Here is a 16,647-nt window from a genome sequence, read left to right on the forward strand (position 1 = left end):
CAAAAACTGGTTTCCCACCAGAATAGCTAGGGGTGGCATGGAGCACGAACCAATTTGCTACATACAAAATATACCTAAGAATAATCTAGGATGGAATTTAAAATAAAACAGGAACCTAATTGACTTCTTACAAGGAGCTCAGAGCTACCAGTCATTCTGTACTGGTAACTTTTCTGAAATTTTATTCCTTATTGGATCATTTTTGCCTAGTCAGGATAATAAAATTCTAGTATCATTACAATAGCAAATGGAAAAAAAGATTGCAGTAGGGGAAATTTGGTGCTATCCTGGACAGAGAGGAATAAATTATTCAGTTGACAGAAAAAATAAAAGACATTCCTAAATATTTTCAACCTATGTTCACCAACACCTTTAGATTCCTGGCTCACACAAAAAAATCACAAGGCTTTGGGTTACTTGGAGCAATTACATGTAATCACTGCCACCTTGAGGCCATCTCTAAAACCTACGTCTTCTAACTTCAGAGAACAGAGAAAACTACAATGCAAGACATAATCAGTCCCTCATTTATATTCATCATTTACATTTATCTTTTCAATGTGTATTCTCTAACTGGGCTTCCTAAGCCTGGAATAGCATAGATGAAAGCCAAGAAAAAATCATGTGGTCAACTCAGATATCTCATAAGATGATTTGAAAAAGAAGAAATGTTGAGAAGTTTTATTTACAAAATATATTCAAGTTAAGTAACTTAGATATTTTTATCCCCAAAGAAAATAATCCAGCTTTCTGAGAAGTAAACTATGATAAAATATAGGGACATTTAAAGCAATTCCATTTGTATAAATTGTAAAGTAAGTCGTAGCAAAATCAGTTATGAAATTTATTTGAATGCATTTCTGCTAATAGTAATTTTTAACTATAAAAATGTTTTCACTGGAGAATACAATAATAAATTACACCATGGTTGTATTTTTATTCTGGATATATCAATACATTCTGAAACTACAACATCATACAAGCCCTAAGTCACTATCATAACACTAGGAAGCAATAACTTGCCATATTTCGATCCCCTGGAGGAGCTATATCTCTGTTCCCAAAGTGATCCTATTCTTTACCATACTAGTTGGTGATCCTAAGACTAGAGTGAAGGGCTTACATTTGTTTCTGGCTTTATAACCCTGAAAAGCGGCCTTCCTTTGTCATGGCCAGTAAGTCAGTAAGCAATTCCTCCACCAACTTTCTACCACTTGCATGTAAATAATCCCTGTCTTTTTTCTTTCTGACACTCATGAGGTGTAGCTTAAACATTTTAAGAAAGCAAGGACATTAATTTGTGTGCATAAAAGCTTCTTCCCATGGGCCCAAAATTCATAAGGTCCAATTTGAAACTCAAAGAAAAGGAAATTCTGGATCCAAACACCATTACTCCAATACTTTAAATTTCCCTCAACTCAATAAGTCAATATATATCAAGGAGAAAAAAATACATGAAAAAAAAAAGTGAAATTTAAATTCCAATTCACTCTGCCCTTTGGCTGAGTAAATCTTAGAAAATAATATATTTTAATAATGGAAGAATCTCTAAATTAGACATTTAGGGTGGGGAGATCAGTGTTTTTCAAGAGCAAAGCATCTAATCTCCTAGTTTAGAGTAAAATAATATCTGAGAAAATCTTGAGAGTAAAAAGAGGAAACCCTGAAATAGCAGAGTAAAGGAATCTTATTCTAGGATGCATCATCAGAGAAGCTCACCTGGAGAATGATCTGTCTCAGATGAAATGATCAAATACAGAATGAAAATATCAGATATTAAAGCTGAGAAGTGGGAAAATATGTGTTGTCCACTATTGGGAGGTTCAGAGAACAATAGTTACGATGATCAGTAACGGCATCAATGCATAGACTTTCCCTGTGCTGTGCTAAGCAAACGAGTTTAATGGTGCCATTTCCAGTTGTGTACAGAAGTTAGCTATATCAACCTGGATGTTTTCAAAGAGGTTTGCTCTCCTTTCCCGCTCCAACACTGGGTCTCTTTATTCCACTTAAAACAGGGAGATTATTGTTAAGTCACAGATGCATTTTCTGATGCCAGAATTGTCCGGGATTGATGATATTAGTTTGGGAAAAAGAAAAGGTAAAAGAAGATAAATTTGAGGTGCAGTTTGCAGAATGGGAGAGAAGAAAGACACAATGGAAGAAACCTTCAAGTTGGAGAAAAAAGAATTCCAACTTATAATTTAATTGAATTTCCAATTTTGTGCAAGGGTTCCAGCTTGGCTTTCATGTGTAACCATTGCAACCCTAGCCCAGCTCAGATATAACTTTCATCCTAGATTTTCACATAACTGCTTGTCACTGCATTTTTTTTTCTGAATTCTTTATCTAACTTCTTTCCTACCCACCATAATATTCTACTCCTGACTTTAAGTTAAAATTTGTTTTCCAGAAATACCTCCTTGCTGTCTCCTGGCAATTCATTCAGTTTACCATCTTCTGGACCCTAGCTAGTTTCCACACTTTATCTCCTATAAACATGAGTGCTGTTGAAGCACTGCATGGCACAAGGAGTGACCAAGTAGAACAAATCCTGCTGTAAATGGCCAGTGTAGTCATACAAGAAAATTATTGCTGCATTGACCTTATCTTCCAGCATTGCACCCTCATTTGACTGCAGCCACACTGGACTCCTCACAGTTCCTCAAGCTTCCAGGAGCATTCCTATTTTAAAGACATTTGTAATTGTTGGGAGTTTTTCCCACCCAAGAGATCTTTTTGTAGGTTTACTTGCTTTGTAATTATCACTTTCTATTCAGTTCAGTTCAGTCATTCATTCGTGCTCAACTCTTTGCAACCCTATGAATCGCAGCACATCAGGCCTCCCTGTCCATCACCAACTCCCGGAGTTCACACAAACTCATGTCCATCGAGTTGGTGATGGCTTCAGGCCATCTCATCCTCTGTCATCCCCTTCTCCTCCTGCCCCCAATCCCTCCCATCATCAGAGTATTTTCCAATGAGTCAACTCTTTGCATGAGGTGGCCAGAGTATTGGAGTTTCAGCTTCAGCATCAGTCCTTCCAATGAACACCCAGGACTGATCTCCTTGAGAAGGCACTGGCTGGATCCAACGGACTCTCAAGAGTCTTCTCCAAAACCACAGTTCTAAAGCATCAATTCTTCAGTGCTCAGCTTTCTTCACAGTCCAACTCTCACATCCATACATGACCATTGGAAAAACCATAGCCTTGACTAGATGGACCTTTGTTGGCAAAGCAATGTCTCTGCTTTTGAATATGCTATCTAGGTTGGTCATAAGGTTTCTTCCAAGGAGTAAGCATCTTTTAATCTCATGGCTGCAATCACCATCTGCAGTGATTTTGAAGCCCAAAAAAATAAAGTCTGACACTGTTTCCACACTTTTCCCAATTATTTCCCATGAAGTGATGGGACCAGATGCCATGATCTTAGTTTTCTGAATGTTGAGCTTTAAGCCAACTTTTTCACTCTCCTCTTTCATGTTCATCAAGAGGCTTTTTAGTTCCTCTTCACTTTCTGCCATAAGGGTGGTGTCATCTGCATATCTGAGGTTATTGATATTTCTCCCGGCAATCTTGATTCCAGCTTGTGCTACTTCCAGCCCAGCGTTTCTCATGATGTACTCTGCTGCTGCTGCTGCAGCTGCTGCTGCTAAGTCACTTCAGTTGTGTCCAACTCTGTGCGACCCCATAGACGGCAGCCCACCAGGCTCGCCGTCCCTGGGATTCTCCAGGCAAGAACTCTGGAGTGGGTTGTCATTTCCTTCTCCCATGCATGAAAGTGAAAAGTGAAAGTGAAGTCACTGAGTCGTGTCCAACTCTCAGCGACCCCATGAACTGCAGCCTACCAGGCTCCTCCGTCCATGGGATTTTCCAAGCAAGAGTACTGGAGTGGGGTGACATTGCCTTCTCTGTATGATGTACTCTACATATAGTTAAATAAGCAGGATGACAATATACAGCCTTGACGTACTCGTTTTTCCTATTTGGAACCAATCTGTTGTTCCATGTCCAGTTCTAACTGTTGCTTCCTGACCTGCATACAGGTTTCTCAAGAGGCAGGTCAGGTGGTTTGTTATGCCCATCTCTTGAAGAATTTTCCACAGTTTATTGTGATCCACACAGTCAAAGGCTTTGGCATAGTCAATAAAGCAGAAATAGATGTTTTTCTGGAACTCTCTTGCTTTTTCCATGATCCATCGGATGATGGCAATTTGAACTCTGGTTCCTCTGCCTTTTCTAAAACCAGCTTGAACATCTGGAAGTTCACAGTTCATGTATTGCTGAAGCCTGGCTTGGAGAATTTTGAGCATTAATTTACTGGCATGTGAAATGAGTGCCATTGTGCGGTAGTTTGAACATTCTTTGGCATTGCCTTTCTTTGGGATTGGAATGAAAACTGACCTTTTCCAGTCCTGTGGCCACTTCTGAGTTTTCCAAATCTGCTGGCATATTGAGTGCAGCACTTTCACAGCATCATCTTTCAGGATTTGAAGGAGCTCAACTGGAATTCCATCACCTCCACTAGCTTTGTTCGTAGTGATGCTTTCTAAGGCCCACTTGACTTCACGTTCCAAGATGTCTGGCTCTAGATTAGTGATCACATCATCATGATTATCTGGGTCGTGAAGATCTTTTTTGTATAGTTCTTCTGTGTATTCTTGCCACCTCTTCTTAATATGTACTGCTTCTGTTAGGTCCATACCATTTCTGTCCTTTATCAAGCTCAATTTTCATGAAAATTTCCCTTGGTATCTCTAATTTTCTTGAAGAGATCTCTAGTCTTTCCCATTCTGTTGTTTGCCTCCATTTCTTTGCATTGATCGTTGAAGAAGGCTTTCTTATCACTCCTTGCTATTCTTTGGAACTCTGCATTCAGATGCTTATATCTTTCCTTTTCTCCTTGGCTTTTCACTTCTCTTCTTTTCACAGCTATTTGTAAGGCCTCCCCAGACAGCCATTTTGCTTTTTTGCATTTCTCTTCCATGGGGATGGTCTTGATCCTTGTCTCCTGTACAATGTCAAGAACCTCATTCCATAGTTCATCAGGCACTCTATCTATCAGATCTAGGCCCTTAAATCTGTTTCTCACTTCCACTGTATATAAGGGATTTGATTTAAGTCATACCTGAATGGTCTAGTGGTTTTGCCTACTTTCTTCAATTTGAGTCTGAATTTGGTAATAAGGAGATCATGATCTGAGCCACAGTCAGCTCCTGGTCTTGTTTTTGTTGACTGTATAGAGCTTCTCCATCTTTGGCTGCAAAGAATATAATCAATCTGATTTCGGTGTTGACCATCTGGTGATTGTCCATGTGTAGAGTCTTCTCTTGTGTTGTTGGAAGAGGGTGTTTGCTATGACCAGTGCATTTTCTTGGCAAAACTCTACTAGTCTTTGCCCTGCTTCATTCCACATTCCAAGGCCAAATTTTCCTGTTACTCCAGGTGTTTCTTGACTTCCTACTTTTGCATTCCAGTGCCCTATAATGAAAAGGACATCTTTTTTAGGTGCTAGTTCTACCATTCAACTTCAGTTTCTTCAGCATTACTGGTTGCGGCATAGACTTGGATTCCTGTGATATTGAATGGTTTGCCTTGGAGACGGACAGAGATCATTCTGTCGTTTTTGAGATTGCATCCAAGTACTGCATTTCAGACTCTTTTGTTGACCATGAAGGCTATTCCATTTCTTCTGAGGGATTCCTGCCTGGAGTAGTAGATATAATGGTCATCTGAGTTAAACTCACCCATTCCAGTCCATTTTAGTTCGCTGATTCCTAGAATGTCGACGTTCACTCTTGCCATCTCTTGTTTGACCACTTTCAATTTGCCCTGAGTCTTGGACCTGACATTCCAGGTTCCTATGCAATATTGCTCTTTACAGCATCGGACCTTGCTTCTATCACCAGTCACATCCACAGCTGGGTATTGTTTTTGCTTTGGCTCCATCCCTTCATTCTTTCTGGAGTTATTTCTCCACTGATCTCCAGTAGCATATTGGGCACCCAATGACCTGGGGAGTTCCTCTTTTGGTATCCTATCATTATGCCTTTTCATACTGTTCATGGGGTTCTCAAGGCAAGAATACTGAAGTGGTTTGCCATTCCCTTCTGCAGTGGACCACATTCTGTCAGACCTCTCCACCATGACCCGCCTGTCTTGGGTTGCCCGGCAGGCATGGCTTGGTTTCATTGAGTTAGACAAGGCTGTGGTCCTAGTGTGATTAGATTGACTAGTTTTCTGTGAGTATGGTTTAAGTGTGTCTGCCCTCTGATGCCCTCTTGCAACACCTACCATCTTACTTGGGTTTCTCTTACCTTGGGCGTGGGGTATCTCTTCACAGCTGCTCCAGCAAGGCAAAAAGTGGCCATTTAACTGAGAGAATGTACGTACCACAGTTCAGGCCAAGCACACAGCATCATCTTAGGAGCCTCCATTTTAGAAGATACACACCCTAGACACACAATTAAGAGGACATGGCCTTCATAAGGCATAGACACACACTGTGATACCCACACAGCTCCACAAACCGTTCATTGGTAACACTGCAAGTCTAATGCAAACAATTGCCCAAAGTCACTTAAATTATTCTGAAAGATGTATCTTAAAATAGACATAGTCCAGGTACACCTTAAGAACACATTTGTCAGAGGCACTTCAGCCATCCTTACACATAGTCCAGGGAAACTGAGTCAGGGTAAACCCTTACTCCTGACCATTCATCTCTCCCTCATACCAGTACATCCTGCTGCCACTACCTGCTCTTCATCCCATGTCTCAGCACTGTTTGTCCTAGCTGCTATCTCCCTTTTTAAGAGTGGGGTGGGAACTTGAGATATTGGTATATGTGCCCTTGGTAAGTAGGAGTGTATATCTCCAGCTAGATAGTAACTTCAGGAGAATTATCCAAGAGTGAATAGTGTACTGAGAGGAAGTGAAAGAAAGTGAAAGTGAAAGTTGTTCAGTCGTGTCCAACTCTGCTGCCCCATGGACTGTAGCCTGCCAGGCTCCTCTGTCCATGGAATTCTCCAGGCAAGAATACTGGAGTGGGTAGCTGTTCCCTTCTCCAGGGGATCTTCCCAACACGGGAATCAAACCCAGGTCTCCCACATTGCAGGTGAATTCTTTACCATTTGAGCCACCAGGGAAGCCCACTGGGAGGAAAGGAAGAAGATAATTTTATGAGAAGAAAAGAAAAATGCACTTTAAGAGGACAAAGTCACTGAAAGTAGAGGAGGGATAACTGATCAGCTTCACCTCAGACCATATGTATTTTGTCTCCATCCAAGTTATTAAGGTCAAAAAATTGAAGTGAAAAGGATCAATTCAGATCAACTGGTCTAAGCAGCATTTAATTGAAGAATATCTGAAATGTACAACCTCTTCAACCAGATAGTGAGTTACTGGAGAGCAGCAGCACTCAGGCTCCTTCCTAACTCCAGATGAGTCAGGATAGGATAATTCCTGGATAAATCATTCCAAAATTTCAACATGTTATCACAATAAAAGTGTATTTCTCATTTATTGAAGCCTATAGCCAGGTTTAGTTTGGGGTGATGATAGGGTTCTGCTCTATGTAAATATTCAGGAATATTATAGATGTTCAATATCTATTGAATGAAAAAATAATTAATGGGAAATATGTACTATTTGTAGCTATACAAGTTAATATACACTATAAAGAACCAAATTCACAAGAAAAATATCTAAGGTTTAGAGCATGAAATAATTGTCAGTCTCACTGATAATATGAAAAATGAAGCTAATCTAAAATTTATTTTCTCATGTTTAACTGTTCTACAAGATAACTGAGGTTCAAAAAGAAGGATTGGAAAAATTTTTTCAGTAAAACATCCAATAGTACATATTGGGTTGGCCAAACAGTTATTTGGGGATTTTCTGTAGGGTAATACAGAAAAACCTGAACAAACTTCATGGCCAACCCAATGTTTTAATCTATATGAGCCCTATAGTCTCTATTACAGATGCTTGCTTTGCATTGGCTACAAAAGCAGCCATAGACAGTCCATAGATGAATGAGCAGGTTTGTGTAATAAAACTGCATGGTAGTCACTGAAACTTGAATTTTATAAGATTTTCCTGTGTCACATTCGTCTTTTGATTTCCCCCCAAGTATTAAAAGATCTTCATAAGAAAAATTTTGATAATTTAAACTTCATCAAAATAAACATGTCTTTTCAAAAAATACCTTAAAAGCATGAAAGACAAGCCGTAGATTGAGATGTTAATATTTGCTAGCCACATAGCTACTAAGGATTCTAAAACTATAATTTATAAAAGATTCTCAAAACTCAGTATTGTGAGAACAAACAGTTAAATTTTTAAGATGAGCAAAAAAAAAAAAAAAAGATACACGGGTGGCAAATAAACACATAAAAAGATGCTCCAACTAATTTATCTTTAAGGAAATGCAAATTAAAACTACAGTAAGACACCACTATGCAGAAATTAGAACAACTAAAATTTTAAAAGACTGACCATACCAGCAACCAATAAGGGTAAGGGCGAGCTAAGACTGCCATATAATGGTAGCAAAAACATTAAATGGTACACTGCTTTGCAAAAAAGTTGGACAGTTTTGTTTGTTTGTTTGTTTGTTTTTAATTAACATTCACCTACAATGCTAAATTTTGAGGTGGATACAGAGCAACTGAAACTCTCACAGATTGCTCCAGGGAATGAAAAATCTATAGTCACCTGAGAAAACAGTTTGGCAATTTCTTACATACTTGAAATACATTTACCATATAAACCAACAATGTCACCCCAAAAGTTTTACTCATTGAATGATAATATAGATTCACACAAAAATCTGCATGTGAGTATTCGCCTCAGTTTTATTTGTAACTTTGTGAAAGTGTCAACAATCCAATCGTTCCTCACTTGGGGAATGGATAAACTTCAGTGAGTCCACACATTAAATTCTACACAGCAATAAAAAGGAAAAAACCAATACACACAACTACATGAATGAATCTTAAAACACACTATACAAAGTAAAAACAGCCAGACTCAAAATGCTATACCCATTTTAAATTCCATCTTAGGAAACTTTGGAAAAAGAGAAAGTTAAAAGGGCCTTCCCTGATAATTCAGTTGGTAAAGATTCCACAGGCAATGCAGGAGACCCTGGTCCAATTCCTGGGTCAGGATGATCCACTGGGGAAGGAGTAGGCTACCCACTCCAGTAATCTTGGGCTTTCCTGGTGGCTCAGCTGATAAAGAATCTGCCTGCAATGCGGGAGACCTGGTATCAACCTCGGGGTTGGGAAGATCCACTGGAGAAGGGAAAGACTACCCACTCCAGTATTCTGGGATGGAGAATTCCATGGACTGCATAGTCCATGGGGTCACAAAGAGTTGGATGCAACTGAACAACTTTCACTTTAAGCTTTTCTAGATTCCCTACATATGCATTAATATGTATTTGTTTTTGTTTTTGGAATCTAGGAAAGTAGTACTGATGAGCCGACTTTCAGGGAAGGAATGGAGACGCGGAAGCAGAGAATGAACTTATGGACACAACAGAGGAAGGAGAGAGTGGAATGAATTGAGAAAGTAGCATCAAATATATACAATATTAAGTGTAAAATAGATAGCTGTGGGAAGCTGCTGTAATACAAGGAGCCCAGACGGTGCTCTTTGATGACCTAGACAGTTGGGGTGAGGGAAGGGGATATGTATTATTACTGACTCGAGTTGTACACAGAATCCAGCACAGCATTAAAAGCAATTTCCCTCATATTATAAAATAACTAAAACTAAAAATAAAAAACTATATTAGTGGTTTCCAGGAGCTTGGATTAGAGAAAGCATTAGCAAAAAAGTGGCATGGGGGAAATTCTTTTTATGATGGAACTGTTCTAATCGTTAAAAACATGAACTTGCCATTCTGTCTCTTATTTTTATTAGGAGAGTTAAAAAAAAAAAAAAAGAATCCTATCAACCCTCTAGAGCTGGTATAAGATTAAGTGACACAAAATAATTGCAAAATATCAAGTACCAAATGTGGGATCAACAAATACACTCTAAGAAAACTATACTCAATATCCTGTAATAAACCATAGTGGTTTATTAAATAATACAAAAAAGAATACATTAATATGTATAACTGAATCAGTGTGCTGTACACTGATTAACATTATAAATCAACTGTACTTCAAAAAAATAAATGTAAAAGAACACACTGTTAAATCAGTGTTAGTTACTTTCTGCCACTGTAAAAGTGAAGTCGCTCAGTTGTGTCTGGCTCTTTGCGACCCCATGGACTATAGCCTACTAGGCTCCTCCATCTATGGGACTTTCCAGGCAAGAATACGGGAATGGGTTGCCATTTCCTTCTCCAGAAGATCTTCCCAACCCAGAGATTGAACCCGGGCCTCCCACATTATAGGCAGATGCTTTACCCTCTGAGCCACCAGGGAAGTCACTGTACTGTAAAGTAAATAAATTATTCTTTTGCTGCTGCTAAGTTACTGCTAAGTTGCTTCAGTCGTGTCTGACTCTGTGTGACCCCATAGACGGCAGCCCACCAGGCTCCCCCCATCCCTGGGATTCTCCAGGCAAGAACACTGGAGTGGGTTGCCATTGCTTTCTCCAATGCATGAAAGTGAAAAGTCAAAGTGAAGTCGCTCAGTCTTGTCGGACTCTTAGCAACCCCATGGACTGCTGCCTACCAGGCTCCTCCATCCATGGGATTTTCCAGGCAAGAGTACTGGAGTGGGGTACCATTATTCTTCAGTGTTTGCCTAATCCAGGTCTTTGCCTTCTCATAGGACCCATACACGTGCGGACCATGAAGTATAACTGGAGAACTACTGAGCTGTTGTTACTTGAATAAATAAGTGGAACCAGTTATTTCACATGAGAGGGACTAGAGTTAATTTCAAAATGTACTAGTAGCTTCGGGCAAATAGCCAAAAGCTGCTTTATTTTGTAAGCAAATTACCCCATCATGGCCCCTCCTGGAGATTAATTCTGAAAAGATAACATTGTTTTAGACTAAAGCAGCTCCACCCTGGGATGGGGGTTGGCAATGAAGGACAGATGGAATTTCAGTTGGTCTACTGTCTTCCTGGGTTCTTTGAGCACAGCTTGCTCAACCTGTTCATTCTTGACCAGAGTTATATCCTGTAAAGATCACACCCAAAGTATAAATTCAAATATTGCTTGAGGCTTAGGTGTCTCTATCTGATTTTCAGGCCACAGATGACTATTTCCTTTTAAGCAAGAAACCAATGAATTAGACTCCTAGGGATACATAATTTCAGGAAAGAAAAACATAATATTTATTATTTTTTTCCAAGTTATAAAAGTTATAGATGCAAAAAGGGACATTGAGATATTACAGAAAAGTATAAAAAAATGTAAAGCTTTTCATTCCTAAGAAGTAATGGCTAATAAAGTACACTATATGTGTGTGTGTGTGTGTGTATATATACACATGCACATTTTTGCTTTAATTCTATCTTAGTTCCATAAACATCAATATTAATGACATCCAGGTTTTTAGAAGAACAGCTCTGAGCAGGTTTCCATATATGAATCAGAATTGTGTGGTTGTTCTTTGCTTGACCTTGGTGACCTTGAAGAAGAAAAAGATAAACAATGAGATGAACCTGATTATATATTTCTCCCTTCATTCACACTGTCACATCCCTTTTCCTCTTCCCACCTAAGAGGCTCTTCTCTGAGTCTCACCTAGCTTATTTAGTGAATTCCTATCTTTTGAGCCACCACCCTCAATTCTTTGTTGGAACCCTCATATGAGATAGGCACTCATACCCAGCATAAGTGCATGTAGACAGGCAGGAGTTTTGGAGAACAAGAGAGAAGAATCAATTATACTCAAGGCCAAGAGTTGAGGGGAAAGTTCTTACTGGGAGGAAAGGTGGAAGGAAGGGACAAAAGCTATTCCTGGTGCCATGATGTGAAGGAAGGATTGGGATGTCTCATTGAGAGCCTGAGAACTGGCAAGACTAAAGAGCATGTGCATTTCTGAGTGCTTGGATATGTCAGCCTTTGTATTTGATCTGTTTGCATTCCAGTACAGGCACACCTCAGAGATAGTATGGGTTCAGTTCCAGACCACTGTGACAAGGAGAATATTGCAATAAAATGATACATATTTTTTTTTTTGCTTTCCCAGTACATATAAAAGTTATGTTTATATAATACTATACTGCAGTCTATTAACTGTGCAAGCGCATCAATGTACATAACTGAATCAAAAAATACTTTATTACTAAAAAACATTAATCATCTGAATTTTCAGTGAGTCATAATTTTTTTTTTTTTTTCTGGAGGAGGATCTTGCCTGGATATTGATGGCTGCCAACTGATGAAGCTGATGTTTGCTGAAGCTTGGGTTAGTTGTGGCAATTTCTTAAATAAGAAAATGATGGATTTTGTTGGAATGACTGACATTTCCTTTCATGGAAAATCTGTCTGTAGTATGCAATGCTGTTTGATAGTGTAGAGGAAATTTATCACCCCCAAAAGATGTCTTTCAGGCATGAGGATTAACTTATATTGATTATTTTTAAGAAACAGAAGCCTCTGGAAATATTTCTTTTCACAGCCCCTTTAGTACCTAAAAGATACTTGCTCCTGGGAAGGAAAGTTATGAGCAACCTAGACAGCATATTAAAAAACAGAGACATTACTTTGCCAACAAAAGTCCTTTTAGTCAAAGATATGGTTTTTCCAGTAGTCATGTATGGATGTGAGAGTTGGACTATAAAGAAAGCTGAGCACAGAAGATTTTATGCTTTTGAACTGTGGTGTTGGAGAAGACTCTTGAAAGTCCCTTGGACTGCAAGGAGATCCAACCAGTCCATCCTAAAGGAAATCAGTCCTGAATTGGAAGGACTGATGCTGAAGCTGAATCTCCAATACTCTGGCCACCTGATGCGAAGAACTGACTCATCTGAAAAGACCCTGATGCTGGGAAAGATTGAGGGCAGGAGGAGAAGGGAATGACAGAGGATGAGATGATTGGATGGCATCACCGACTCAATGGACATGAGTTTGTATAAACTCTGGGAGCTGGCGATGGACAGGGAGGCCTGGAGTGCTTCAGTCCATGAGGTCTCAGAAAGTCAGACGTGACTGAGTGACTGAACTCAACTGAACTTAGCTACCTAAAGAATTTAGTTAAAGAGGCTGTTCCCAGAATAAAGGTCTCATAAGAGGTATCTGCAAAGAATATGGGCTAAGTGTGATAGAGGAAACTTTGCAAGGTCCATAGAGTAGAATTCACTCTCTGTCCCATCTTCTCTGGATGTCCAGCAAACATTTGTTTACTATAACATTTGTTTTTCCATCTCCATGTGAATTGTCTTCCTCCCCAGTGGAGGTCTCAAACAACTACCCCTGACATTCTCTTTTATCATTAACTGCTATGGTATCTAACTGAAGATGGTATTTAAATTGAGGGTTTCAGCCATTTTGGTAAGCTATTCATTTTTTCTGGGTCTCTCATGAATCAGTCAGTTCAGTTGCTCAGTTGTGTCCGACTGTCTGTGAACCCAAGGACTGCAACGCCAGGCTTCCCTGTCCATCACCAACTCCTGGAGATTGCTCAAACTCATGTCCATTGAGACGGTGATGCCATCCAACCATATAATCCTCTGTTGTCCCCTTCTCCTCCTGCCTCCCATCTTTCCCAGCATCAGGATCAGTTGTTCACATCAGGTGGCCAAAGTATTGGAGCTTCAGCTTCAGCATCAGTCCTTCCAATTCAGGACTGATTTCCTTTAGGATTATCTGGTTTGATCTCTTGCTGTCCAAGGTACTCTCAAGAGTGTTCTCCAAACCACAGTTCAAAGACATCAATTCTTTGGCACTCAATTTTCTTTATGGTCCAACTCTCACATCCATACATGATAACTGAACAAATCATAGCTTTGACTATACAGACCTTTGCTGGCAAAGTAACGTCTCTGTTTTTTAATATGCTGTCTAGGTTTGTCATAACTTTTCTTCCAGGGAGCAAGCTAGTAGGACATGTGTCCTCTCCATGTACACATGTTATTAAACTTTTGTTTGCATTTCTCTTGTTAATCGATCTCATTTTAATTCTTAGACCAGTCTAAAGAACTTAGAAGAGTAGAAGAAATTTTCTTTCCTCACCAACAATAACCATAGTATAAATTTTTTCCAAAATTAGAGCCAAACTTCTCAAAGCCTGCCACTGTTTTATCAACTAAGTTTGTATAATATTCTAAATCCTTTGTTGTTTCAACAATATTCACAGCATCATCCTCAGGAGTAGATGACATTTCAAGAAGCTATCTTCTTTGCTCACCCAGAGATGGTTAGATAGCATCACAAAGTCAATGGACATGAATTTGAGGAAACTCTGGGAGAAGGAGGAGGCCTGGTGTGCTGCAGTCCATTGGGTCACAAAGAATTGGGCATGACTTAGTGACTGAACAAGAACAACAAGAAGCAACACCACATCTATTAAAGTTATCATCAAAGTCCAATAATTCAGTAACATCTTCATGATCCACTTCTAACTGTAGTTCATTTTCTACCACATCGGCCATTACTTCCTTCACTGAAGTCATGAACCTTTCAAAATCATCCATGAGGGATGGAATTAATTTCCTTCAAATGCTTATTCATCTTGGTATTTTGATCTCTTCCCATGAAATATGAATGTTCTTGATGACATCTAGAATGCTGAATCCTTTCCAAAAGGTTTTTATTTGACTATGCCTAGACCCATCAGAAGACTCATATCTGCTGCAGTTATAGCCTGGTGAAATGTATTTCTTAAATCATGACCCATGGGCTGCAGAATGGATGTTATGTTAGCATGACAACATTAATTTTTTTCATATATCTCCACAGGACATCTTGGGTGACCAGGTACATCGTCAATGAGCAGCAATATTCTAAAAAAAAATCTTTTTTTTTTCTTTTTCTAAACAGTAGATCTCAGCAGTGGACTTAAAATACTCAGTAAAACATGTTGTAAACAGACGTGCTATCATCCAGGCTTTATTGTGCCATTTATAAGAGCAAAAGCAGAAAAGATTTAGCATTCTTAAGGACCCTAAGATTTTCAGAATGGTCAGTGAGCATTGGCTTCAACTTAGTCGCCAGCTGCATTAGCCCATAACAGTAGAGTCAGTCTGTCCTTTGAAGCTTTTAAGCCAGGCAATAACTTCTCTTCCCTATCTGTGGAAATCCTAGATGATACCTTCTTACAATATAAGACTGCTTCATCTTCTTTGAAAATCTGTTGTGGAGTGTAGCAATCATTATTAATCATCTCTGCTAGGTCTTCTGGATAACTTGCTGCAGCTTCTATATCAGCAGCACTTACTGCTTCATCTTGTACATTTATGTTAGAGAAAACTTCTTTCCTTAAACCTAATGAATCAATTTCTGCTAGCTCCAAACTTTCCTTCTGCAGATTTCTCATGTCTCTCAGCCTTCATGGCATTTAAGTGTTAGGGCTTTTCCCTAAGAATGATTTCCATCCAGACCACAAAAATTTTCCATGTCAACAATAAGGTTGTTTTGTTGTCTTATCATTCATAGGTTCACTGGCATAACATGTTTAATTTATTTAAAAAATTTTTGCATTCACAACTTGTCTATTTGTTACAAGAAGCTTAACTTTTGACAGCTTTTTTTCCTTTCTCACTGAGCTTAATCATTTCTAGTTTTTTTATTTAATGTGAGAGATGTATAACACTTCCTTTCACTTGAACACTTAGCAGCTTCTATAGAGTTATTAAATGGCCTAATTTCAACATTGTTTTGCCTCAGGGAATTGGGAGACCAAGGAGAGGGAGACAGATGGGGGAACTGTCCATCAGTGGAGCAGTCAGAACATTGATAACATTTATTAAAGAATTCCCCGTCTTATACAAGCGTGCAATTCATGGCACTCCAAAATGATTTCAATAGTAACATCAAAGATCACTAACCCCAGATCAAAATGACAAATACAAGAATTCAAGAAAAAGCTTGAAATATTAGGAGAATTGCCAAATATGACACAGACACTCAACGTGAAAAATGTTTTGGAAAAACGACTCCAGGAGACTTACTCTACACAGGATTGCTACAAATCCTTTATTTGTACAACAAACCAAAGAAAAAGCAAATATCTATGATGCACAAGACAGTGAAGTATAATAAAGCAAAGTATGCCATTAGTAGCCTTTGTTAGTATTCAAAGAATCCATTCCACATGAATGTGTGAGTTTGACAAAAATCATGGAATTTGTCCCATAGGACCAATCACCTCTGTTGTTGACCAACATGTGTATCTCACCAAAGGCAGGTAACTTTGTGTTCTGAAAGGCTCAGAGGCATCCTTGATCATTTATTAATAGATCTGAAGTGGGCAAGTAACTACCCTCTGAGATAAAAGATATTTCCTCCATTTTATAGATGTTGAATCAGAAGTTTTTAGTATTTAAGTTATTAGTCAACTAGCAAATCATAGAACCAGTATTCGAAATAAATTTGCCTTAAAAAGTCAAAATTTAATAATTAATCCACCTGATCTTAAAATTCAAACAACTTTATAATATTCAGCTTAGATATAGATTTTGATAGACTTTCTGAAGTTTCTCTCTTTAATATGATTAAAAATACCC

At 38.8% G+C, this 16,647-nt stretch overlaps 1 protein-coding gene across 29 annotated transcripts in view; it reads right to left on the reverse strand.

The window, feature by feature from the left end:
- Window positions 1-8,835: 8,835 nt before the first annotated feature.
- LOC138416307 (interferon-activable protein 203-like) overlaps window positions 8,836-16,647 on the reverse strand; it is a 72,965-nt gene continuing 65,153 nt past the window's right edge. For all 29 annotated transcript variants that reach the window (XM_069545150.1, XM_069545327.1, XM_069545171.1 and 26 more), the window contains one exon: window positions 8,836-11,606. In XM_069545150.1, the coding sequence (XP_069401251.1) occupies window positions 11,568-11,606 (39 nt within the window). In that variant the 3' untranslated portion in view covers window positions 8,836-11,567. The remainder of the gene's footprint in view (window positions 11,607-16,647) is intronic.

This window comes from Ovis canadensis, chromosome 1, assembly GCF_042477335.2.
Source record: "Ovis canadensis isolate MfBH-ARS-UI-01 breed Bighorn chromosome 1, ARS-UI_OviCan_v2, whole genome shotgun sequence".
NCBI classification, from domain to species: domain Eukaryota; kingdom Metazoa; phylum Chordata; class Mammalia; order Artiodactyla; family Bovidae; genus Ovis; species Ovis canadensis.